This window comes from Archocentrus centrarchus, unplaced genomic scaffold, assembly GCF_007364275.1.
Source record: "Archocentrus centrarchus isolate MPI-CPG fArcCen1 unplaced genomic scaffold, fArcCen1 scaffold_26_ctg1, whole genome shotgun sequence".
NCBI classification, from domain to species: Eukaryota; Metazoa; Chordata; class Actinopteri; order Cichliformes; family Cichlidae; genus Archocentrus; species Archocentrus centrarchus.
Genome location: NW_022060256.1, coordinates 7,021,128 through 7,043,832, shown reverse-complemented (window position 1 = coordinate 7,043,832; position 22,705 = coordinate 7,021,128). Strand labels below are relative to the sequence as shown.

The 22,705-nt window shown below is 46.9% G+C and overlaps 2 protein-coding genes across 3 annotated transcripts in view; one reads left to right on the top strand and one right to left on the bottom strand.

Annotated features, from left to right (window-relative positions):
* Window positions 1-22,705, bottom strand: part of chek2 (checkpoint kinase 2) — a 70,357-nt gene that overhangs the window by 3,894 nt on the left and 43,758 nt on the right. The window contains exons 7-16 of the mRNA XM_030723588.1: window positions 3,809-4,029; window positions 2,824-2,948; window positions 2,595-2,727; window positions 2,429-2,519; window positions 2,255-2,351; window positions 1,984-2,037; window positions 1,658-1,722; window positions 1,476-1,575; window positions 1,311-1,397; window positions 1,019-1,182 (exon numbers count right to left, since the gene is read on the bottom strand). Coding sequence (XP_030579448.1) covers window positions 1,019-1,182; window positions 1,311-1,397; window positions 1,476-1,575; window positions 1,658-1,722; window positions 1,984-2,037; window positions 2,255-2,351; window positions 2,429-2,519; window positions 2,595-2,727; window positions 2,824-2,948; window positions 3,809-4,029 — 1,137 coding nt within the window. The remainder of the gene's footprint in view (window positions 1-1,018; window positions 1,183-1,310; window positions 1,398-1,475; window positions 1,576-1,657; window positions 1,723-1,983; window positions 2,038-2,254; window positions 2,352-2,428; window positions 2,520-2,594; window positions 2,728-2,823; window positions 2,949-3,808; window positions 4,030-22,705) is intronic.
* LOC115776022 (endosome-associated-trafficking regulator 1-like) lies at window positions 5,750-15,088 on the top strand. 2 transcript variants are annotated; one of them, XM_030723617.1, is made up of 10 exons: window positions 5,750-5,942; window positions 6,035-6,156; window positions 7,031-7,120; window positions 8,177-8,277; window positions 8,438-8,576; window positions 8,670-8,743; window positions 8,824-8,935; window positions 9,692-9,754; window positions 9,836-9,975; window positions 14,572-15,088. In XM_030723617.1, the coding sequence occupies exons 1-10, from the start codon at window positions 5,900-5,902 to the stop codon at window positions 14,645-14,647; spliced, it is 960 nt and encodes a 319-aa protein (XP_030579477.1). In that variant the 5' UTR covers window positions 5,750-5,899; the 3' UTR covers window positions 14,648-15,088. The 2 variants fall into 2 exon arrangements, with proteins under 2 accessions (XP_030579477.1, XP_030579478.1); XM_030723618.1 differs by lacking the exon at window positions 7,031-7,120.

Here is a 22,705-nt window from a genome sequence, read left to right as displayed (position 1 = left end):
GGGAATCAGCCTGTTGGTGCAAGAATCCTAGTTTAGACTGTTACCTTTAGCATTTTTCACAGATTCAGCTAAAGACAGGATGCTAGTAGCAAAGAGCCTAAAGACAGTTTAAAGTGGTTCTTTGCTAAGCTGTCTTATGTGTCGAAAACACTGGTTCATCCTCTGAGTTTGGAGCCTTTTATGCTTGAATGATTCACACAGGTCAGGGTTCAGAAGCAGAACTAACAAAAAACACTCCTGTGAAAATGACCAAGTACAAGGACTGGACTGAAAATGAGTGAAAAAGCAACCAATATCCAAAGAAGAACCTCAAAGAGTTTCAGAAAGCTGGAGAACTGTTGCTGAAACAAAATATTTTTTAAAAATGAGGGGAGGCTTAAGACTTTTGCCCAGTACTGTACGTTCTCTCTCTCCATGCATGAAGTGGAAATAAAGTCTTATGTGTCTGACAGCAGCAGCACCAGGACGTAGTGTGGTGGTTAGCACTGCTGTCTCACAGGTACAATGACATCTAGAAGGTCTGAGTTCAATTCCACCTTGGCCCAGGCCAACTCTGTGTGGAGTTTGCATGTTCTCCCCGTGTCTGCGTGGGTTTCCTCCCACAGTCCAAAGACATGCAGTTAGTGGGGTTAGGTTAATTGGTCACTCTAAATTGCCCATAGGTGTGAATGTGAGTGTGGATGGTTGTCTGTCTCTCTGTGTTGGCCCTGCGACAGGCTGGTGACCTGTACAGGGTGTAGCCTGCCTCTTGCCTTATGTCAGCTGGGATAGGCTCAGATAAGGGGAAGAGAATAGATGGATGGTGTCAGACAGCAGCAGCTTTGAAGCATTTTCATGTTTCAGCCTCGTAGGACGGGCTTTGGAGGATGAGCCTCTTCCTGTCCTGCTACAGCATCATATTTTCCTGGGGTGAACGAGCAGGACCGAGAAGACAACTCGAGGCAGAAAAATAAGCAAGAACATTTCCCTGATAACAGGTCATCCATCAATTGCACTCCAGCAGGAGGCCTGAGCCTACCAGACGAAGAGCAGGACACCGAGGCTCCAGGCATCTACGGCGAGCCCGTACCCGGTGGTGGAGGCGTGGGTGAAGACTTCAGGAGCCAGGTAAGATGGAGTCCCACACAGAGTCCTCATCAGCACAGCCTCCTCCAGGATCCGTGACTGGTTAAAGTCTGTCACCTGCACGTGCGCGCGCACACACACACACACACACACACACACACACACACACACACACACACACACACAGAAGTTTGGTGAGGAGGAGGAGATGAAGAGGAGGTGATTTTGGAGGTGAGTGGGCGTACCTTGATGAGACAGATGTCATCCTGTGAGGACAGCAGGATGTTCTCAGGTTTCAGGTCTCTGTGGATGATCCCGTTACTGTGGAGGTACTACACACACACACACACACACACACAGTTACAGTCACTGCTCCTGTTTGTGCTGTCACCATAGCAACAGCAGCTCACCTGCACAGCGCAGAGCATCTGGTAGAAATAAAGTTTGGCGACAGATTCGTTGAGTTGCTGCTTCAACTTTACTCTGTGGAACAGCTCCCCCCCCTCCATCCTGAGACAGACACGAGTGAAACAAAAACAGGTGAGACAGACAGGTGAGACAGACCGGGGGGAGGGGGGGGTATATAACTCACAACTCCAAGACGATGTAAAAACTGTCCTCCGTCTGATAGAAGTCCTCCGTCTTTATGAGACAAGGCTGCAATGGACAAGGAGAGAAAGTCAGTGAATCTGGGTGAAGATCAGGAATCAAGGAAGGAGGAAAGATGTCAAGGAAAGGAGGGAGGAGTAAAGGAAAGGAATGAAGTAAAGGAGGGAGGAGGAAAGGAATGAAGTAAAGGAGGGAGGAGTAAAGGAAAGGAATGAAGTAAAGGAGGGAGGAGTGAAGGAAAGGAGTGATGTGCGCACAAAGGAGCAGTCTGTGTGTTTGTGCCTCCTCTTCTTTGTTGGTGTCACTCACATGGTCAACCCTCTGCAGAATCTCAATCTCCGTCTTTGCATTTCGTGTCGCTGTCTGTGATAGGACAGCAAAATAAGTCACATGATCACCACCCGGGCCTGCTATTGGTTGCTTCCCTACTGCTCTCATAATAAGGCTGAGACGCCATGTTTGTAGTTTAGATACCTGTGTTTTCAGACTCTCCTGACATTTCATTGGTTAAAAAGAGTTAAATTAAAACTGTGTGTGTGAAGCGGTCTCAGCCAATCAGAGAGCAGATGAGACTACTCACCCCTTCAGACTGAAAGTTCTTCTTGTTTATTATTTTCACCGCAAACTTCCTGCAGGCAGATCGCTCAAAAGCCAGCCGGACCTCACCACACACTCCTCTGAAACACACGCACACACAGTCAGCAGGATGGCAGCAGCACAGGAAGTGACATCACAGCGACAAAAAATAACTCACGTGCCGATGCGTCGAGTCAGCAAGTATTTCTCCTGCAGGTCTTTGGGTAAGCTGGACTGATCGTCTGACATGAGGTCGATGAAGACAAACACTGCAGAGACACAGAGGAGGAGGTGAGACAGTGGTGTCCAAGTGTTTTCAGGTGTGCTCAGGTGGGAGGAGTCACCTCGGTTTCGTTGTTCAGCCAGAGAGATGACAGCATTATTGACCAGAGGAAGCTTCTTATCTTTACCGATTGGAATCCCGTCAATAAAGGTGCCATTATTACTGAGGTCCTCCACGAAGACCTCCGAGCCCTCCTGAGACAGACAGACAGGCGGTGAAGGAGACATTAACACCCTGTGAATGCAGGAGTAACAGTTGAGTCAGTGGGACTAGTACTGTAGTAATCTTACTCTGTAGATCCTGAAGTGTTTCTTGCTGTAGATTCTGAACTTTCTGGAATTTCTGTCATTGGGATCCTCCAGGACGTAGTTACACCTGGAGTCCCGTCCAAACAGGTACTGCTCCTCTATGCAGTCTGTAAACAAGCACAAACAGGAAGGACTTCTCTAGCAGCAGGCCTGGTGTTAGCACAACATCAGGACTACAAAGTCAGGTAACTTACTGACATTAGGTGTAACTTTGTGATTAAACCACAGTATAAAAGTTTTACCCAATCACCACCCATCTGGGCTAAAAAATGAGGAAGCACAAAAAAGCTGCAGTTCCTCTGCCATCCAGCAGAGGCGCTAGCAGTGAGCCAGTCCCAGTAGACTCCTATGTTAAAATGTTAAACTTTGCAGCAGAAATAAACATGTTTACAGCCTCTGGTCTCTATAGCAATTCGGTTTTGGTGAGAGAAATTCTGGGACTTTGTTTGGATGCTACTTAGCAGGTATCTGTTCCTGCATGATACAGTTTGCTTGTTCTCTGGTCACATCTGTCTCTGAACAGAAACAGGAGCTTACAAACCAACAGGCAACACCATGCTGAGGCCATCTTTTATCTACAGTCTATTTGCTGCTGGGTTGGAGATGTTTGTTAAACCTTCTCAGTTTAAGCCTTGGAGCTGCTTTGCAGCAGTTTTTCTGTATCTGAAGCACCATCTGCCTGAACAGAAATATCCTCATTACTTTGTGTATTAATGTACAAGTATTACTTCATGTATTATTTAAAGTCAGATACATTATGAGTGTGGACAGAAGTGCTGAGTTCAGCTGGCTGCTGGGTGTCATTCTAGTTATTATATTCAGACGCAGCAGCTTTCGGTGTTCCCCAACAAGTCACAGCAGAAAATACTGAGTTCAGTGGAATCTGGTTATTTAAGAACAAAGTGTTAGAGGCAGTGTTGGGCCGAGCCTCAGAGCCAGCATGTTAGTGTGTTAAAAGCGGTGTTACCGTGGCTCCTGAAGCCGGGGGCCATAGGCAGCAGACGGCCCCAGGGCTGCGGCTCAGGCTCCTCGGGGACGGACGCCAGTGTTACGGGGAGAGTGTCCACACTGCTGAGAGTACCCGAGCCGCTGGACGACTGACTGGCTGAGGTGGGCCCACTGGACGAACTGGAACCAGGCTGGGACTGGGACTTGGATTGGGATGGTGACAGGGTGGACTGGGACTGAGACTGGGTACCAGACTGGGCCTGGGATGGGGACAGGGTGGACTGTGCCTGGGATGGGGGATGCTCCCCTTCAAGAGGAAGCTCTTCAGACATTCTTCAGCTCTGCAGAGACATCAGAGAACAGAGTCATATCAAAGAGAAGGACAGTTTTCCTCTGCATCACGCTCTTGTGTCTCAGGTTTTGGTTTTTGAGCATCAGCTGCTTCATTTCCAAGGCTCTGGTGGATTTTTCTGCACCACTTTAGGACAGAAATTTCTTAATGTATGTTAAGGCTTGATACTCAGGTAAATGCAGTGGTGAAATCCTGCTTTTTCCAGCTGAGGCGACAGCCAAAAATCAAGCCTCTTCTTTCCAAAGGTAATCTTGAGACAGTAATACATGCTTTTATAACGTCTCCATTGCCCACCTCCAGCTGGTGCAAAATTGATTTTTATCCGGTGCAAGCGAGCGAGAGCACATCACCCCAATTTTAACTTCTCTTCACTGGCTTCCAGTTCATTTATGAATCTATTTAAAAATTATTTTATTTGTTTTTAAATCCCTAAATGGTCAGGCCCCATTTCATCTGTCTGAACTGCTGCACTCATATGTTCCATCTCGTTCCCTTAGGTCAGCAGACCAGATGCTTTTACTTGTTCCAAAGACTAAACTCAGAGGTGATCAAGCTTTTGCAGTTGCAGCTCCAAAATTATGGAATGATTTGCTGTTGCATGTCAGACAGGCTCCTTCACTTGCTGTTTTTAAATTTGTTTTAAAACACACTTTTACGCCTTGGCCTTTGACCCAGTGTGAGGCTTTAACTGTGATTTTAGGGCAATTTTTTTGTAGTTCTTAATTCTTTCTTTTAACTTTTCACACCTCTGTTTGTTTTTTATCTCTTCGCCCTCTGTGTTTGTCTTTATGTTTGATTTTACTGTACAGCACTTTGGTCAGCCCTGCTGTTGTTTTTAAAGTGCTTTATAAATTAAGTGTTATGGTAAGAAAAACAAAATCAGCTTCTTGGCAAAACCCAACATAATCTGGAACATCTTATTGGTTACCTGTGGGTTTGTTGCCCCCCAGTATACAATGCATACCCCCGCCCCAAGTTTTCTCCTTCAGGGGATTCATACGTCACACATCCACAATAAATAACGGAGCACCAAATCGCATTTAAAAATCTGGCAATTTAACCACTTTTTGCATACATGCAAATGACAGAAACAGAGAGAATCTGTTTTAAGCTTTCCTCACATGTCCGACGGCTCGCTCTTCAATTCGGTTCCGACTTCGTGTGAAACCGCGAGCAGCGCTTAACGCTGGACCCCAGAACCCACCGCCGGTGCTCGGTACGGGGAATCTTTCCGCGCAGGCAGGGAAGTCTTAAATCCGGCGCCTTTTCAACGAGATTCGCAGTGGGCTGAACCGTTATCTCCGCAAACCAAAACCGAACCACAACCAAACATCCGGGTCAACATCCGCAGTCAGCCCGCCGTGCTGTACACCCTGCCGAGCCACACTGCAGTCCCTCTAAGCGTGAAGCGCTGCCCGGCCACACCGCCGCTGTAACCGGGCTCTCTCTGCGAACCGACCGGATTCGTCGACACGTGGAGGACGCTTTTTTTCTTTTCTTTTTTTTTTTTTTGACCGGGACCTTGCAGAAAACGCACTTCCTTGTGGTCTATTTCCTGTGACGTCACGTAACAATTACAGCCAATGAGAAGTAAGCATATGGATCACGTGGACCTGGAGCTGTCGGCTGGGTTTCCGGATTTGGTTTGAACCCGCGGAGGAGACTCAGGAGGAGGCTGATCGATAGTTATGATCAATAAGTGAGCGGAAGCCAACAGACGGACCTAAATACCTGTCTGCACACCTGTGTGAGTCCGTCATGTCCAAACAGAGAGGCTGCAAGACTCTGATCATCACGGACGGTGAGTCCTCAGGGAGGGGGGGTCTGTGGTGTTCTGCAGATATCTTACAGTCTCTGCTGTGAGCCTCCTTCACAGCTGTTCTCTACGTGCAGATGAGGAGGTGAAGGAGGAGGAAGAGGAGCTGAACCCCTTCTCCTTCAAAGAATTTCTGCGCTGGAAGGACCAGGACCCAGACCCGGACCCGGACCCAGACCTGGAGCAGACACACACAAAGGTATGTGTTTCAGTTTGAGTAAACTTTATTGATGAGCTGAACAAAGCTGATTCAGGTCAGAGGGAAGAAAATGCCCCCGTAAAAAGAAGAAGGGTTTTTTTCTCTGGGTCACGCTCAGCGCCGTGGTCGTGGTGTTTCAGGCGCTCTGGTGGATTTCTGCTCAGCTTCTGGTCCAGCCTTTCTTGTTCCGATGCCTCAGCCGATACCAGAGCTGAGTGAATAATGTGGACTCCTCACTGTGAACATCAGACTCCTCTTTTACCTTGAAACATGAAATGTGACAAATAAACACACCACAAGCTGACCGAAGTGTTGGTATCTGTGAACTAATGAGTGACGGCATGCTCAGGATAGATTCCATGAAAAAAAAAAAATGTTTTGTTTCAGCCATCATTTATGCCCATCCCTCCTCCTCTGTCCTCCTCACACGTTCTGCATGTCCCGCGCATCACACTGAACGCTGCAAGGAGCTCATCTGTGATAGGCTGTCTGAGGAAACCTTATGTCTGTCACACAAGGACCTGCAGCTGGACTCACATGAACATGACAAGTGAGCAGCTGCAGAAACCTGCGTGCCTCCATTCTTGCTCTGAGAAACACCTGAACAATCCCGCAGCTGCGGCCACCACTAAAAGCTCTGAAGCTTTCACTTCTGCTTTGTTAGATCTTTGGGACAGGAACCAACTCATAGGCTTTAAAATGAGACAGGTGAGAGAGAGACAGGTGAGAGAGACAGGTAAGGCAGGTGTACACAGTCACAGACCTCCCGGTGAACCAAAGCCTCCTCAGGCTCAACGTTCTGATGAATGTGACCTGAATAAGCCACTTCCTGTCAGGTGTTTCAATTTCCACACTCGTCTCTGTCTCTCTGCAGTTCAGCGGCTCTCAGAGGTTGTTTGGAAATTTGGCCTTTGAGCCTGATGTCAGCAGCTGTATTTTCCCTGAGCCCTCCCGGGCCCCACAGGTATGTTGACATCATCACTGACATCATCATTTACTGTCGTTACAGTCAGTTGGAGACGAGGTGCTGATGGTTCCACTTACGTAAGCCGAGCAGAGGTGAACCAGCAGATCTGTGCAAAAGTCTGTGTCCATAAATAAATGAATGAACTGAGCTGTGATTGGCCCTTTTAGACACGGCGTCATCACATCATCAGGGTGGTGCACAGACTCCTAAATGTCTGGAAAGGAAAGAAATCTTGACCCTAACCCTGACCCTCATCCCGATCCTGACCCTAATCCTGTATCTAGCTGTAAACATGTTTATTTCTGATGTAAAATGGGTCGGACTCACTGTGGCGCCTCTGTTGGCCACCAGAGGAACTGCAGCTTTGTTGTGTTGTGTTTCAGGCCTGGCGGGTGGTGACTGATACCACGTTTCCACCACTGAGGAGCCGGTGCTCGTGCTGGTTCCAATGAACCAGCGAAACGCTTAAGAACAAGCCTGTGTTTCCACCGTGCTTTGCGAACTGCTCCTTTACGTATGAGTGTGGGCGTATGAGACTTGGTTCGTCTGGACACGGAAGCCGAGGAGCGCAAACGTGGGAGAACACGCTCCCCTTTCTTGTGCTGCAAACACATTTTACAGTCCAAACAAAACTACTGCAGCATCTGTGTGCAGCACAGAGGGAAACACAGACAGCGATTAGAGCAAGACGACAAGTACGCACTTTGTGTCCTTTTATCTGTGATATGAACTGATACAAAGCAGCAAGTTCAGCCTTAGAGCCCAACCTAATTCACAGCCAAAATTGCATGGTTTTTCTCATGTAATGCACACCATGCAGTGAAATAGCGGTAGAAAACTTTATGTTGAGATAGCAGAGTCACGCCCTTCTGCCACTTTTATCACACATTCTTGGTTCCAGACCAGTTACCTCGCGGTGCTGGAGTCAAACTCGTTTTTCAGCCGAGCACAGAGTGTGTTCGCGGTGGAAAAAATGCTGAATGGTTCAAATACTGACACTGGCACCCGGTCGGTGGAAAAAGGGCCTGAGTGAAACTCTGTTTGTCTAATCAGGAGGAAGAAGAGGAGGCAGAGTGGGGGCGGAGCTTCCAGTCAGGTGTAGACAGCACCTCCTCCCTCTGCACAGAGGAGGAAGAAGAGGAGGAGGAAACCAGGTGAGTCTGATGAAGGCTGGGTTTACTGATGATAGTGACATTTGATTGGCTTACCCTGACAGGTTTACACCTTCAGACAGTAAAGACCTCCGAGCAGTTACTGTGGGAATAAAACTACACCTGCCAGGAATTCACATGTTTTTACACCTGTATCATCCAGGTTCTCCTCCAAACCTGAAGGAGCAGCAGGTAGAGGAGGAGGAGGAGGAGAGAACTATGAAGGAGATGATGAGACCTCTGTGGCTGAGCCAGTCACCTCCTGCAGGAGGAGGAGTGCCAGGAGCAGCCAGATGCAACAGGTAACCCAAAAATGGAGCGCTTAGTTCAGGAAATGTTGGAGAAAGGAGAACTACTCTGGGCCGTGTTAACAGGGCTCCTGTTCTGTGTCTCAGCTGAAAGAGGAGAATACCTCACTGAGAAGAACCATCAGAGAGCTGCAGAGGAGAGCGGAGGCTAATGAACGCAGGTTTGCACCGCCCAATCACACGGCCCAATCACAGGAAAGCAATGAGACTCATATTTACCCAGCATGCCTCTCTCTCCTAGGGTGTCAGAGCTGTCAGACGAGCTGCTGCAGAGGAGGCGTCAGGAGGAGAAGGAGGCTCAGGACCTGGAGAGCATGGTTCACTCTGTGGAGCAGAACCTCCACCTGATGACGGTATACACACACACACACACACACACACACACAGAGGAAGAGCATCAGGTGTAAGACTGTCAGATCAAACATGCAGAGCTGTGGTGACCCTCTGAGATCAGGCAGCAGCAGTAAGTGGCTTTTATTTTATAGGACAGCTTTGGTCATCTACTAACTGGAAGGTTGGTGGTTTGATTCCTGGCTCCTCTGCATGTTGAAGTATCCTTGGGCAAGATACTAAACCCTGAGCTGCTCTGAATCTGTGTGTGCTCTTACATTCATCAGCTGATTTTTATTTGTACATGTAAAATCCAGCCTTCAAACTATGAATATTTTCAAGTCCAGATTTTGCTCTTATTAATAACTTTTTTTCCAAGAGTTTTGGACTTTCATTACTTCAAGACCAGGAGATTCCACATGAAACTTTCAGGACTGCTAAAAACTACAAAGTTACAGACTGTTGTTACAGCAAGAATCAGGGATTAAATTCTATTCACCTGATCCAGTTTTAAGCCTAATCTTAGAAGATGAACCTTTCACCTGCTCTGACTTGTTCTTTGTGAAGTTTTTTGGTACTGATGCTGGTTTGTGCTGCTCTGTGTCACAGACATCAGATTGCTGCCGTTCATTCAGACTGTGATGGATCACCACGGTGATGCTCACAGCTGATTAAATGTGCTTTTCAGCCCTGAAAGTTTCATGTGGCGCTCTGATGAGCTTCGCTGTATTTTCACCCTGTCGTGTCTCCATTAAAGATGTCACTCGTTTTTGTGTTAGAGACGAGCTGTGAAGGCAGAAAATGCCGTTTCCAAACTGAAGGTGGAGCTGCAGCAGCTACAGGTGAGACAGATGATCAGTAGTCAATGATCAGTAATTTGTTGGCTGTGTTTCAGTGTGTGTGTGTGTGTGTGTCTGTTTGAGGCCGAGGTGGACTCTCTGCGGGTGGAGAACAACAGCCTGAAGGCGGCAGAGTCTCAGGTCGTTATGACGATGAGACAAAATGCTCAGGTGGCATCCGAGTACCTGAATAAGACGGCGAGCCACGCCCACTCCTCCATCCGGTCAGTACCTGCAGACACACGGGAGCCATCAGCCCCAGCATTAAAACCACTGACAGATTCATGACATCATCGCTGGCACCTGTAAGGGGGTGGGGCAAGTGAAAGTGTTCAGTTTGAGAGAGGCAGAGCATCCAATCAGCAGGTCTGTGGGGGTGTGAGCAGGAAGAGGTTCATACTGAGGTCACAGGGTCATCATGTCACAGATGCTGTCGGTCCATGCGGTTCTCTTCCTCACACTGTGGAAGCCTCACAGCTGGTAAAGAGGTGGAGTTCACACCAAACAGGAAGTGTGTTACTCACACACAGAAACAGCTGCTGGAGTGTTTCTGGAACCCCACAGATCAGGAGCTTCAGAGCCCGGCAAGCGGACTCATCAGGAGCAGAGGTCAGAGGTCATTACAGCCCGAACGATTCAGAGTGTTTTATTGCCGTTAAAGGTGAGAAATGTAAAATGGCGTGGCGGAGGACTCCTTCACTGAGAAGAAAGGGGGCGCTTGATTTCCCACACAGGACAAGAAGGCAACTCTGCGGTGATGATTTAATCCTGATCTTCTGGATTTTAAAAATTCTCTCAGCACGGTGCTCTGTGCCACGGTGCAAACACTGTTCAGGAAAACAATGAAGAGTTCAAGCTGTGAACTCCAGATTCTCCAGCTGAGGGACTGAGAGATCACAGCTCACCTTCACTGTGTCTGAGCTCTTAACCTGCAGCATCAGGAGGTGCTTTTAATGCTGTGGCTGATGGTGTCCACGAGTCCTCAGGGTGCTTTGGTTTCTCCACCAGATGGAGCCAAAGTCACATTTGCATCCTTCACTCTGTTTCTGCCTCTGGAATCCGTCTGCTTCTCACCTGCCTCTGTTTGACCCATCGCTCTCTCACCCATCGCTCTCTCACCTGTCTCTCACCCGTCTCTCTCTCACCTGTCTCTCTCTCACCTGTCTCTCACCCGTTACTCTCTCACCTCTCTCTCACCTGTCTCTCACCCGTCACTCTCTCACCCGTCTCTCTCTCTCCCGTCTCTCTCTCTCCCGTCTCTCTCTCACCCGTCTCTCTCTCACCCGTCACTCTCTCACCTGTCACTCTCTCACCCGTCACTCTCTCACCTGTCTCTCTCTCACCCGTCACTCTCTCACCTGTCTCTCTCCCGTCACTCTCTCACCTGTCTCTCTCTCACCCGTCACTCTCTCACCTGTCTCTCTCCTGTCTCTCTCTCACCTGTCTCTCACCCGTCACTCTCTCACCTGTCTCTCACCCGTCACGCTCTCACCTCTCTCTCACCTCTCTCTCACCTGTCTCTCTCCCGTCTCTCTCTCACCTCTCTCTCACCTGTCTCTCTCCCGTCTCTCTCTCACCTCTCTCTCACCCGTCTCTCTCTCACCTCTCTCACCCGTCTCTCTCTCACCTGTCTCTCACCCGTCACTCTCTCACCTGTCTCTCACCCGTCTCTCTCTCACCTGTCTCTCACCCGTCTCTCACCCATCACTCTCTCACCTGTCACTCTCTCACCCGTCACTCTCTCACCTGTCTCTCACCTGTCTCTCACCCGTCTCTCTCTCACCTGTCTCTCACCCGTCTCTCTCTCTCTCCTGTCTCTCACCCGTCTCTCACCCATCACTCTCTCACCTGTCACTCTCTCACCCGTCACTCTCTCACCCATCACTCTCTCACCTGTCTCTCACCTGTCTCTCACCCGTCTCTCTCTCTCCCGTCTCTCTCTCTCACCCGTCTCTCACCCGTCTCTCTCTCTCACCCGTCACTCTCTCACCTGTCTCTCTCTCACCCGTCACTCTCTCACCTGTCGCTCTCTCACCCGTCACTCTCTCACGTGTCTCTCACCCGTCACTCTCTCACCTCTCTCTCCCCTCTCTCTCTCACCTCTCTCTCACCCGTCGCTCTCTCACCTGTCTCTCACCCGTCTCTCTCTCACCTGTTTCTCACCCGTCGCTCTCTCACCTGTCTCTCTCCCGTCTCTCTCACCTGTCTCTCTCCCGTCGCTCTCTCACCTGTCTCTCTCACCTGTCGCTCACCCGTCGCTCTCTCACCTGTCTCTCACCTGTCTCTCACACGTCGCTCTCTCACCTGTCTCTCACCCGTCACTCTCTCTCTCACCCCGTCTCTCTCTCACCCGTCACTCTCTCTCTCTCCCGTCTCTCTCTCACCCGTCGCTCTCTCACCCGTCGCTCTCTCACCCGTCGCTCTCTCACCCGTCTCTCTCTCACCCGTCTCTCACCCGTCGCTCTCTCTCCCGTCTCTCTCACCCGTCTCTCTCAGTCTCTCTCACCCGTCTCTCTCCCGTCTCTCACCCGTCTCTCTCCCGTCGCTCTCTCACCCGTCTCTCTCCCGTCGCTCTCACCCGTCTCTCACCTGTCGCTCTCTCACCCGTCTCTCTCTCACCCGTCTCTCACCCGTCTCTCTCTCACCCGTCTCTCTCTCACCTGTCTCTCACCCGTCTCTCTCTCACCTGTCTCTCACCCGTCACTCTCTCTCTCTCCCGTCTCTCTCTCCCCTCTCTCTCCCGTCTCTCTCTCACCTCTCTCTCACCCGTCGCTCTCTCACCTGTCTCTCGCCCGTCGCTCTCTCACCTGTCTCTCTCCCGTCTCTCTCTCACCTGTCTCTCTCCCGTCGCTCTCTCACCTGTCTCTCTCCCGTCGCTCTCTCACCCGTCTCTCTCTCTCCCGCCTCTCTCTCTCCCTTCTCTCTCTCACCCATCTCTCTCTCTCCCGTCTCTCTCTCACCTGTCTCTCACCCGTCTCTCTCTCTCTCCCGTCTCTCTCTCACCTGTCTCTCTCCCGTCTCTCTCTCACCTGTCTCTCACCCGTCTCTCTCTCTCTCTCACCTGTCTCTCTCCCTTCTCTCTCTCACCTGTCTCTCTCCCGTCTCTCTCTCACCTGTCTCTCTCCCGTCTCTCTCTCACCTGTCTCTCACCCGTCGCTCTCTCACCTGTCTCTCACCCGTCACTCTCTCACCTCTCTCACCTGTCTCTCACCCGTCGCTCTCTCACTGTCTCTCACCCGTCGCTCTCTCACCTGTCTCTCACCCGTCTCTCTCTCTCTCTCTCTCTCTCTCTCTCACCTGTCTCTCACCCGTCTCTCTCTCACTGTCTCTCACCCGTCGCTCTCTCACCTGTCTCTCACCCGTCGCTCTCTCACCTGTCTCTCACCCGTCGCTCTCTCACCTGTCTCTCACCTGTCTCTCACCCGTCGCTCTCTACCTGTCTCACCTGTCTCTCACCCGTCGCTCTCTCACCTGTCTCTCACCTGTCTCTCTCCCGTCTCTCTCTCACCTGTCTCTCACTGTCTTTCACCGTCACTCTCTCACCTGTCTCACCTGTCTCTCACCCGTCTCTCTCTCACCTGTCTCTCTCCCGTCTCTCTCTCACCTGTCTCTCACCCGTCGCTCTCTCACCTGTCTCTCACCCGTCGCCTCTCACCTGTCTCTCACCCGTCGCTCTCTCACCTGTCTCTCACCCGTCGCTCTCTCACCTGTCTCTCACCCGTCTCTCTCTCTCTCTCACCTGTCTCTCTCCCGTCTCTCTCTCACCTGTCTCTCACCCGTCGCTCTCTCACCTGTCTCTCACCCATCTCTCTCTCACCTGTCTCTCACCCGTCACTCTCTCACCTGTCTGTCACCTGTCTCTCACCCGTCACTCTCTCACCTGTCTCTCACCTGTCTCTCTCCCGTCTCTCTCTCACCTGTCTCTCACCCGTCGCTCTCTCACCTGTCTCTCACCCGTCGCTCTCTCACCTGTCTCACCTGTCTCTCACCCGTCACTCTCTCACCTGTCTCTCACCTGTCTCTCACCCGTCTCTCTCTCACCTCTCTCCACCTGTCTCTCACCCGTTCGCTCTCTCACCTGTCTCTCACCCGTCTCTCTCTCACCTGTCTCTCACCCATCGCTCTCTCACCTGTCTCTCACCCGTCACTCTCTCTCTCTCTCATCTGTCTCTCACCCGTCGCTCTCTCACCTGTCTCTCACCCGTCCACTCTCTCACCTGTCTCACCTGTCTCTCACCCGTCACTCTCTCACCTGTCTCACCTGTCTCTCTCCGTCTCTCTCTCACCTGTCTCTCACCCGGTCGCTCTCTCACCTGTCTCTCACACGTCACTCTCTCACCTGTCTCACTGTCTCTCACCCGTCACTCTCTCACCTGTCTCACCTGTCTCCACCCGTCTCTCTCTCTCTCTCTCTCTCACCTGTCTCTCTTCCGTCTCTCTCTCACCTGTCTCTCACCCGTCACTCTCTCACCTGTCTCTCACCCGTCGCTCTCTCACCTGTCTCACCTGTCTCTCACCCGTCACTCTCACCTGTCTCTCACCCGTCACTCTCTCACCTCTCTCACCCGTCGCTCTCTCACCTGTCTCTCACCCATCGCTCTCTCACCTGTCTCTCACCCGTCACTCTCTCTCTCTCTCACCTGTCTCTCACCCATCGCTCTCTCACCTGTCTCTCACCCGTCACTCTCTCTCTCTCTCATCTGTCTCTCACCCGTCGCTCTCTCATCTGTCTCTCACCCGTCGCTCTCTCACCTGTCTCTCACCCGTCGCTCTCTCACCTGTCTCTCTCCCGTCGCTCTCTCACCTGTCTCTCTCTTCAGGCAGCTGCTGGGGGAAGCAGAGACTCTCCGTTTGGTCTCTCAGCTGCTGCAGTCCATCGATAAATCTCCTCCCTGAACTCTGAGTCCTGAACTCTGAGTCATGAACTCCTGCGGACCTCCTGCTGGATCTGCTTAGACCTTTTGGTTGTCATGGAATCAGCCAGGTCACTCTGTGAGGTCAGAGGTCAGCAGGTGTTTTATTTTGAAAGAGCAGCTCACCTGTGCTGACTGTTGATTGATGGACACAGAGCTGTGTGTGGTGTTCTCAGCAGTCTGATGAAGTGTTGAGTAAAGAGCTGCAGTGTGTTTGATATTGATTCATAAATTCTTTGATAATATTCAGTTCAATTCAGTTTTATTTATATATTGCCAAATCACAACAAGCGGTTGCCTCAAGCTGCTTTATAGTGTAAAGACCCATCAATAATTATAATAATAAAGCACTTTGTTAATCAGCTGTTTGTTTCTGTGTGTTGATGACATCACAGATCAACTCATGATCCTCCAAACTCAGATTTCTGTGTGTTCCTGCTGTCAGAGGCTGCGTGGAGCAGGAACTGGAAACAGTAGCCTGTTTAACAGTAAAATCTCACCTTCAGGTTCTCAGCAAGAGTTCACGACCCCCCAGTTCTTAAAGCTAATTTTGTAGCCATCCAAACGTGTGTAAGCCATAAATACTTCTGCCTGTTTGAACAATCTTGTTTACAACACCCCCAGCTCAAAGAAAGTGTGTTGCATCCTACAACCAGACTTTTTCACCCACTCACAAGCAGGTTGCCTATATTTAAAGTCACAAAACACATTTAGTTTGATTTTAGTATCGGGGTCTTAAGTACTTTACTTTGTAGTATAACAGTGTTTGTTGTTGTTGTTGTCAAAGTCTGCAACATGCTGCTTTTAAAACAAAAGTTGTGACGTAGTGCTGATGTAGCTTCAGTTTATTCCACAAACTGAGCGTCATATCGGAGACGACCACGTGCCAAAGTACTGAGCAGACCTTCAGTGGTTCAGGTAGTTATGTTCTGTGCTACAACCATCAAAACCTAATGTAAGTATGTTTTTTGTGTTCCTGGTGTGTGGTACAGATGGTCATTGATCTGAAAAGGAAAGAAGTCCACATGTACACATCAGTGCTCATAAAGCCTTAATGTGTTTAAGTTACTTTGTACTTTAGCATTGCTGTATCATCTCCACTGTATTACTGTTATCAATGTTATTCTTAAAAGATAATTTACTATCTATTCTTCTGATCGTGAGCCATAAAGTCTTATGATGTTTTGTTTGTGTGTGTATGTGTGTGTCTATGGGTAATACAGAGTTAAAAAATATATATATCTTCAGACTATCACAGCTTGCATCTTTTATTTTGTTAATCTCCGCAGTTTGTATAATACTCCTATTTGATTTGGTTTTAACCGCTGCTTTAAAAAAAAAGAACTATGTTCTAACTCACCAACTCACTTGAAAGGACGATCAAAGCTTTACTCAAACTAGCTTCGCAGCTTTCAGTCAAAGCATCAAATTTACTGTGAAATGGTGAATAACAGGATTTGGTATCAGGCGATGTTGTTATGAGAAAAATTATCATACTGAATTGCATCAGTTAAAAGTATTAGATGACATTTAAAGTCTCACAGTTATACTTGTGATGATTATGTGACCATAACCAAACCTGTCAGCTCTCTGAACACTGCTGCAGGTTCTTATCATCCTTTTTATCCACTTTATAAGTTTGACTCAATAAAGTCAGAACATAAAGTAAAATGCCTTTGAAACATGACAGGTTAAGAATAGTATTCCTAACTTGTGTCCACCCTAATATACAGAATTAAAAAAAAACTTAATGTAAGCAAAGCAAAAGCCTCACAAACTTTGTTTTTCTATTTTTCCTCACTCACTTTTCTGCTCACTTTAGTGCAGAAGGAACAAAAACGAGCTGATCTGTTCTCTTCAGTCTCTTCACAATAACACAGTCACTGCCACACATTTTTATTATCATTTTATCATCACTGAGATCTTTCCTTCTGCTCTTTTAAATAAGCAGCTCATATCTTTATAAAAAAAACAGCTTATGCATTGTTCAGACCAAGTTGGGCTATCACAGATCTCCCTCATTATTTTCACAAAAGAATATTAACTGTGGGAAAAAGAAAGGAATGAATTTGGCGCTATATAAATAAAATGGAATTGAATTAAATTATATATCTGAAATATATAAATAAAATTGACTTGAATTGCGTTCATTCACAATTCACACAGATATATGTTTACAGCTCGCAGGCAGTCGTTCTTGTACAGTAAAAACTAAAGTTGTGTTGATTTTGTCTTATTTATTCCGATTCTGGCAGCACGACGGCAACTTGCATCTGTGGCTCCCTCTAGTGGTGAAATTTAGCACATCAGCCCTGTGATTGTGAAGATGTGCGAAACAGATTTTCATAAAGTCCAGCTTCATAAAAGTCATGTTTTACAAAGACTATTTTAGGCTGGAGGTGTCATAGACAAAAGGTAACACTTTAAAACATGTCAATGCAACATAAGGACAGCATACTGGATACTAAGAAGAACGATTAAAAGACAAAACGGGTTTTTGTGTGTTCACCGACTGCTCAGCTGTAAAATGAACATATTTATTGACCTCTGGAGCGCAGCTATATACTTTCTGAGGTGTATGCAGATACATTTTTGCCCCCCTCCGCACCCTCTCAACATAACTTACAATGTAGCTACAGCACACAGCTGAAGAACAGTGACCTGTTATTTTACTACTAGTAACTTAAGCTAACCTGAGTATTTAAAAGCCTCCTCTTGATAAAGATAGACAGAAAATGCCGACTAGAGAAATAATTTCCCTGCATCGCCCCCCCCCCCCCCCCCCCGCCCCCCGCCACCCTTGTGCTGCGTCCCTATACATTGCATATAGTGCATACCCACTTTTTGCACCACTGGGTAAATGGACTGTTTGTTTCATAGCGCTTTAAAGAACCTGGATCATTCACAGACATTCACCACATACAGTCATTCAAGCACTTTTTTCTGCTTTTTTAACACGTGGTTATAGAGGGTCGATACCCTTATACTTGACTGTTGTTTACAAACACTTACAGATGTAATCAGGGCCAAAAATGTTTGAAAATGTGAACGATTTTCACGGCCAGTGAGCAGCACACTTCCCTGTTCAGAATGAGTCACCGGGTTTGTTTCTTACTGCCGGCTCCTGGACTGAGTACAAGCAGCACACACACCTGATGTGGAGTCAGAGGACCGAGAGGATTTGTTTGGTTTTTGGTCCAGGCATCATTTTGGCTGCTTGTTCGTTTTAAAATACTTAAAAACAAATGAAAGTGCAGAGGACACAGCGGAGGCTCGGGGGGGATGAAGCTCCCAAATAATGGAAATCGCTGCCATTGCACATTAAACAGGCCTCTTCACTGACCATTTTCTTCTTCCACTTGGCTTTTGACCCACTTTGAGATGTTGAATTTATTTATTTATTTATGTTTTATTGTTTTACTCATGTTTAACTGTGTATTTTATTGATGCTTTAATTTTGTGTTGTAAATTTGTTTCTATCTATTGCATTGTCTCTCTTGCTGGTGTGTTTTGTTCCCATGTTCAGCACTCTGGTCAGTGGTTGCTGTTTTTAAAGGGCTTTATAAATAAAGTTGGTTTGACAAATGTCACTGCAGCACGTGAAGATGTAAAGCTGGGCTCTGGCAGGCGTTGTACTAATAATGTTCTTTAATTTCTTGTGTGTGATACACTAAAAGCAACAAGTCAGAGCTTAATAATTAAAAATAATAATCATAATTCCCACATGGTCTTATAAAATCAGTTCCACTTCTTTCAGGTCTGATTTTTAAAGCCATTCATTAATTTTGATATGCTGCTGGGTATGGAGATGATTACCATCAGATTCTTTAAACATCGTGTTTAAAGCATTCACTCTGCTCTAAGAGCATGTCTGTTTCTGATCGCTGGTATTACTGTTCACCTGGCCAAGAATAACAGCTCATCTCTGAACACCACTCCAGAGAAACACAGCATCTGTGGCATCACCTCACAGAAGGCAGTGAACCTGTAACTCTTCCAGTGGTGACTCTAAATCCACCCTGTCACAGTAGCTCGTGCCCTCTGGAGGATCAAATGTGCACAACAACCTGCTAGAATGGCAACTTCTGTTACATCTAGCTGGCAAAGCAGAGGTGCTGTTTTAGCTGTGGATGTGAGGCCACTGCTGCTGTGGATCATTCCTTCACTGGTTTGCTGCAAGTCTCAGCTCAGTTAAATGGAATCCATAATTCTGGTCATTTTCACAAGGATTAGCATAATCATCATTTTCACACTGTAAAAATGCTTTTTGGGCACTACAATTTTTTTTTTTACAACTTTCATATTTGTGTGCTAAGCATTTAGTCTAGCTTTGCACGCAGACTGTGAACAAAGAGGAAAAAGTAGACATCCATAAACAGATATTTAAAATGTTAAAATTTAAAGTTTAAAACGATTCCAAGACACTGAACTATTCAGCCTGTATTTATCTTTTCAATATCTTTGATGGTTTTTCTTCAGTTCCAGTGTAAGAGTGTGTAAGAGTGAGAGCTCCAACTGTGGGGGGAACTTTACCCTCAAAAAGTAGTGCTGCTCCTCTTCTTTCAAACAATGTCTGTCTCAACCCTGACAGATGTAAACTTTTTGAACTGCATAGGTCCAAGTAGAGGGAGTACCTTCCCACTCCTCCATTGAGATCAATTGTAATTTTAGGGAGGAGATTTTCTCAACACCAGGACAATAACTCCTTTGTTAAACTGCTCCTATGGCCACATTTTTGACCTCAGGGATGCAAAAATCACACTGATGTGTAGAACAGGCCCCTTTGACACTCACAGTTCAAAAAGTATTTTGATAGAAGCTACGGTCTTTGATTTAGAAGCAGGTGTTCGACAGGTGCACCAAGGCACATTTAACAGTGATTTGCCACAGAGTGGCTGTATGTCACTGTTACTGCAGTTTTGGGCAGCTGTGTTCAGTTGGTGGATTTAAATGTGGAGGAGCGTTCTGATCGGCAGATTAGACTTTAAACTGATCAAAGCTGGACTGTTGGTCTCAGCTGATGAAGGTCAGGCACCTCACACAGGGACACACAAAACATACAGAGAAACACACATCCAGAAACATACATACACAGTGTTGGCAACTTAGCAACAATAGCTGCTTTCCTTACTGAGGAGTTGGCAACAGTGATCCCACCTCCCACCGCGTTGCTGGCAAAAACCTTTTTAACTTTATTTTGTGTTATTCATTCATTCATTCATTTGTGATCAATGTCAAACACTGTACGATTTCAGTCAGTGTTTACATAAATCGCAAGGTGTTTATGCGTTGCAGTGTTTTCAAAAGATGGGACAGTGATTGTGTTTACGAATACTCTGTGATGGTGACTTGATATACACCACCAATCACACACTCACCCAGGAGTGTGTGCAAACTTTTGATTGGTAGTGTATATTTTTTCATGCATATTACTTCTCTCTCTTTCTCTGATAACTTGTTGTGCTGCCATGTGTGGGGGTGGTTGCGTCTAGTTTGTGGGTGGCACTTTGGGTGTGGTGGCGTTATTAATTTGAATGTGTGCAGGTGCATGGCAGGACCTGGATCTTGCGTGGTGTGAGCAATTTTTCTGTTGACTGTTTAATCATCTCTGTTGGAAGTGCCATTGCACGGTGATATGAAATGCAATCATCAGAGTAAGTGTTTGCTTTCTTAAACTTGTGAAATTGAGCAATAAAGTCCACAGTGAGTAATGAGATGATGCATCTTCAGTATACACCCATGTCTTAGCCTGCCACGGCGTTTGGTAAGATGTTTAAATTATATATGCCGCAGTAAACACTGTTCTTGGACTCAATCGGTTTCTCTTTTTAGAAACAGCCTCTCCCTCATGTGGTACTGAGGAGGTAGGGCTGTACAAGTATCCCAATTCAACTTATTATAGCTTCATGAAAACAACCTCCTCTGTGTCACAGGTAAACTGGATAACACTCAAACAACAACTTTTTGGCTATCCACGGTCATTGTTGTGTTTGAGTTTTGATGTGCAATGAATCATGGGATATGGTAGGCCATGAAGGATACACCGGACCCATCCTTCAAATTCGAGAAACAAAGGACGCATTTGTCCACCGCATTTGGAGGAGACCTCAAATTTGAACAGCCTTCGTCGCCTCGCTGCGATGTAATCGGCCTACAAATGCGGCCTTCGAAGGATGCGGCCCCTGAATTTGGACACAGCTCGAAGTTTCATTCAGTACACTTGGGTCACATCTACTAGCAACAGTGGTTGTTGCAAAGCGAAATGAAGCCCTGCAAATGTGATGCATCTTTCATGTGTATAATAAGGCTTCTTAATGTATGTTGTGATGATCACTCAAATGACCTGGCACTCCAGCTGTGTTTTATGTATATGTTCTTTGTATCTCATATTAAAAATCATTTGCCTGAGTAGTTCAATCATAGCGGACACGGACGACGTTTAGTAATAATTCACTGAAGCAGTAGGTGTGATTGCTGTTTTTTTCCCCTTTGTTTGATGTGTTGGATATTTTTTTTGCTATTGTGTTTGGTGTACTGGAAATTTGCATTTATGCAACTCAGGTGCTTTTAATCAGAAATCATCTTTCCACAGTAGATGGACTTAAGCTGTAAAATCAACAGAATAATGTGCTGTTTATAGCATGCTTCATCTTACCTTTGTCATGTCGGGCTGTATGGCTGGAGGGGTTAGACCCAAAATGCAGGACTCAGCAGAGGGTGAACTTAAAGTGGTTTATTTGGATGAAGAAAGAGAAAACAAAAACGAACCTACACTGGGACGGGAGCTAGACCAAAACCGGGGAGGAACAGGGAGACACACAGAATAGGGAGCAACGATGACAACATGACAAAGAACAGAAGAAAACTCAGGGCTTAAATACACATCAGGGCAAGAGGAAACAGCAGGGCACAGCAGGCGAAGCAAAGGAAACTAATAACAGGAGAAGCAAAACTAAACTCAAAGCACAGGGAACACAAGACTGTCAAAAATAAAACAGGAAGTGACTAACCAAGGTACACGCAGACTAGACATGGAGGACTGGCACACAGACACGGGACAGAGACGCAGACTAGTCACAACACTATGAATAAACTCAATATGAAAACACAGGAGGTCGGGGTTAAGACAAAGCGACAAAACAGACAAGACCATGGATGCAGGGGAGACAGGGACAAAGGGAACAAGAACATCAAAACAAACTGGGAAATAACAAAACTCAGGGAAAATAAAGCTAAACACAAAACGCTGGGCAGACGGCCCAGGACCACGACAACCTTCTATTTATTTGCCATCAATGAGAAAGGCACCTCTTGGATGATATGACAGTATGAGTATTATAACTGAATAAACACTGATTAGATCTATGTTTCCTGGTCCCCCCTTAATTGACCAAGCCTCTGCATACAAGTATATGCAATGTAAAGTCCTTTTTTTTTTTTTTTTAAGTGATTCTTTCATGGAAGGTTGTTTCCTCCACAAAAAAAAAAAAAAAAAGCAAAAAATTGCCATCCATATCTCCAAATTTTGAGTTGTTTTCTCGAAATTTCAGGTTACTGAGTTGAAATTAAAAAACAAATAATCCGAAATTTCGAGTTACATATCTCAAATTTTTTGCATTAATAACTCAAAATTTTGACTTTGACTGCCAATAGGGAAGAGCCTCAGAATGATACTGTCAAACCTACATGTGACTCAGGAGGGGAAAGCAGTGCTCTAACCACATGGTGGTTTGCTGCTGACTTCAACTGAGGCTATGGTTGGGCAGTGGAAAGAATACTTTGTGGACCTGCATGCCAGTGGGATCACACTGGCATGCCTTCTACAAAGGAAACACAGTCTGGGGACAAGCGGAACAACTTACCCATCACTGGGGCTGAATTCACTGAAGTAATTCAATTCAATTCAATTTTATTTATATAGCACCAAATTACAACAAACAGTCGCCTCAAGGTGCTTTGTATTGTGGGTAAAGACCCTACAATAATACAGAGAAAACCCAACAATCAAAAACGACCCCCTATGAGCAGCACATGGTGACAG